The sequence below is a fragment of the Fragaria vesca genome, linkage group LG3 (assembly GCF_000184155.1).
Source record: "Fragaria vesca subsp. vesca linkage group LG3, FraVesHawaii_1.0, whole genome shotgun sequence".
NCBI lineage: Eukaryota > Viridiplantae > Streptophyta > Magnoliopsida > Rosales > Rosaceae > Fragaria > Fragaria vesca.
In genome coordinates, this window is record NC_020493.1 from 25,796,073 (window position 1) to 25,799,436 (window position 3,364).

The following is a 3,364-nucleotide window of genomic DNA, read 5'->3' on the forward strand; positions in this document are numbered from 1 at the left end:
TATATATATATATATATATCCAATTGTCGGTTTCCCTACGATTGAATCTGTGTGTCTCTTCAGGAAAATGCAATGAATGTTCATGCTTTGCTTTTGTATCAAGTAGTGGTAATGAATGGATTTGGATCAATAGAGGCTTCAGAAGAGATGGAGATCAATTTTCTTTCTATGATCCATTTTTGAACTCTGGAGTGTTTGAAACCGATTTGGTTTGAAGAAACAGTTGGGGGCTCCAAAGGTCAGTGTTTGAAAATTATGAAAACATTATTGAAATTGAAATTGTGTATTCGTAGTCGAATGAGTTAGTGTCGGATTAATGGTTGATGTATATTTTGTCGTTGTACTGGTTAATCAAGTGTAGCTAATTATGAGTGGCATGATGTAGATTTTGTTGATGGTCTGATGTACTACAACATTTTCTTAATTCTTAAAGTTCAAAATGATCTCTCTGTTCAGATTTCCGTATGGACTTGTAGCCTCCCTCCTCTCTCTCTCTCTCGGAAGTGAATGACATAGAGCTTATTGAGCCGGTAAGATGTCAAATTGTTTGCTTGACACTCTGAATACTGAAAATATTGTCTTTTATTTTTTACTCAAAATTTAATAAACTTAGCTTACTTGAAGCTTAAATTTCCTGCGAGGATTTTGCTTCGCATGCTTACTTTAGCTTAAGGAAACTGAAGCTTTCTTAACTTTCATCAGGCATAGCATTGTATTTGTTCAATTTGCCGTTTTCGTAGCTTTTTTCGATTACGATCTTGTTTATTTAATGTCATTATAATTGAGATTTCTTTTTGGAACTGGTTTTTGAGGTTTCCAAAAGCAGTTTGGTTGTGTGGTTTATATGTTCTCTTGTTAATGCTTGTCAGTTTTACATTATATTTGAGTTCCATTGTTTATGAATAAAATATCTTTGTTTCAGTTAAAACAATCCACTTCTGATTCTAATTCTTGTATACAATACTTTAGAGGTGGTTTCATATCTTTTGAAGTTTCTCGACAACTTGACAAATATCTATGTGAGGTGCAATCACAAGAGGTTAAATTTCCGTACAAGTGAAGTTTGAAATTATTCTAATTACATCAAAAGTTTGAAACTATTCTAATTACAGGCCAATTAGTCTGGTGCATGTTTGTATATATTTGGTGCTAAGCCATTGACCCTGATGGTGACGGAACTGTCGGGAGATACTATTTCTTGGGAAGCAGGCGCATATGTGAAGGGTAGACATTTGGAAACAGTTTCCGTGGTAAGCAAGGCGATTGACGAGAAAAGAGACATTGCCCTTTTAATCTGTTTACTGGGAGGCAGTTATAGTATAAGGTTACCTTTCTATCTGTAGGTCCCTAATTCAATTAGATGTAGCTTTCACTTTCATGGTGTCATATAGGGTTTAGGGATTCGTTTGGGACAGTTAAATTTCAACTAATTTTTTTTTTAAGGAACTATTTATATGCTAATACTTTTTAGTTGGGATACTTCTCTGCTCACCTACAGTTTTTTGGACTGAGAGATCAAGTCAGGATGATGCTACTTATTTCTATTCCCGCAAACTCTAATGTATAAATTTCAAGTTCCATATAAGAGACTTGACGGGCAGTGTAGGTTTTTTTTTTTCTTTCTTTTTTAATTAATATAATGACTGTCGGCTGCCTATCGTAGGATTAGATTCCTTTGTGTCAGCTTTTATCCTAACTTGAGTACAAGTTTCCAATGTCTAAGCTAGGCCTCATTGTTTCCTTCCGAATATGCAGGTTCTACGCTCTTGTGGAGTTATCTACTGCATTATTTGGCAAACCTGCCTTTCAGAATCTCATTTGCAATGGACATGTACTTGCTGACGATAAGGAAAAAAAAACGAGTAAAAGTCTGAAAAATTATCCTCCACCAATTGATGTTATCGATCAGAATGTAGCTGTTGTGTTTATTGTAACTCACTGTTCGTATTATAGTTTCAGTATCATTTCTGATCAGATATCTGTTGTGCAGGATGTAGTACGCTTTATACCTAATTAACTCCTGTTGTGCGCTGAACCATTACGTTTCGAGAAGAGAGGAGTTTATTGTGTTCTAAGTGTGTTTTATCTATTCCTGTATTATTGTTTTCATGTTGGAGTGTTGCGTTGATCTTTGTTCTTTGAATTGATCCAGTGGTTTTATCTTTGGTCAATTTCAGGTCAAGGACGTATTATTGCCATGGTACAATCTCAAGTCTCTTGGCATTCGGGACGTATTCCTTGTCCAGAATGCAAAGAGACTTGAGATTGGAGGGTTTGCCGCTTTTGTCTCTGTTGATCAAGCCACTCTACAAAAGTCATCTAATGTGCTTGACCGGTGGATCAACTCGGCCACACAGAGTCTTGTGTATTTTGTCCGTCAGGACATGATTGGTTTTCAACTTTGTACGGTTAGCTATCTATGAACTATTCCTTCTGACAGCATACTGTAATTGGTGTCAAGTCCATGTCAGTTGGGCATGATTATATCATATAACCAAATAGGGAATTGGGTTGTGTAGACTAGAATGTGGTCATATTGAAATTCTTTACAATCTGCATAAGAATAAAATAGAGACATCAAGTGCACCTAAGTGTAATGTTATACCGAATTACCAACCAAGTTTCTTGAACGTTTGAATTGGTCAAGTATTTTCAAAATTAATAGGAAAGAAGAAGAAAACAAAAAGGAACAGAAAAAACTTTGATCAAATCACAGATTTCATCAGCATATTTTGTTGTTTGCATTGTCAATAAAGGCATCTTTGCTGAAAAATGTTTCATGTCCGTATGTTATCTACTGCATCAAAGTGACATGCATACCATCATTCACGTACTAAACGTGTAAAAACACTAAACAAATATTATCTTTCTTATATACCCTTTTGTTGAGTGAAGCAATGTTTTGTTATTAACGAATCTGTATGTTTCCTCTTATCTGCATTCTTAATAGTTTTGGAAGCAATGAAACAAGGCTATATAACTGGTGCCGGAACCTACTAGAAGTTATTTTAGAGTCAGGGTGGGGTTTTGATGGATATTGAAGCCGTCTTAGGGAGCTTATTTAGAATCAATCAGTAATTCAGTCTTACTTCGATGAGGATTCCTTGGAATTTCATAATGTCATTTCATAAATTCAAAGATAACGTCATGAAAACCTGTTATATCTTTTTGTCTTGATCCATAGAGGTAACTCCTTACCTGTGTCTGTTAATATGTTTTGCAGTTGCAGCCTTTACATGCGAATAATTTGTTTCCTATGTGGTATTGTGGATTAAATTGACGGCTAAAACTTCAACTCAATCATGTTTCAAGTATCTTGCTCAGAAAACAGTTTTCTCAATATTGCTTTATAGTTGAGTTAATG

At 35.1% G+C, this 3,364-nt stretch overlaps 1 protein-coding gene across 1 annotated transcript; it reads left to right on the top strand.

Annotated features, from left to right (window-relative positions):
• Positions 1-761: 761 nt before the first annotated feature.
• Positions 762-2,203, top strand: LOC101294924 (isoleucine--tRNA ligase-like). Its single transcript, XM_004295071.1, has 3 exons — positions 762-1,324; positions 1,756-2,077; positions 2,178-2,203. The coding sequence occupies exons 1-2, from the start codon at positions 1,167-1,169 to the stop codon at positions 2,015-2,017; spliced, it is 420 nt and encodes a 139-aa protein (XP_004295119.1). The 5' UTR covers positions 762-1,166; the 3' UTR covers positions 2,018-2,077; positions 2,178-2,203.
• Positions 2,204-3,364: the final 1,161 nt, after the last annotated feature.

Bases quoted from the DNA above. Each gene is read 5' to 3' on its own strand.
- LOC101294924 (XM_004295071.1), top strand. From the start codon at position 1,167: ATGGTGACGGAACTGTCGGGAGATACTATTTCTTGGGAAGCAGGCGCA. The intron at 1,325-1,755 runs GTTACCTTTCTA...CCGAATATGCAG, and splicing joins GGAGGCAGTTATAGTATAAG to GTTCTACGCTCTTGTGGAGT.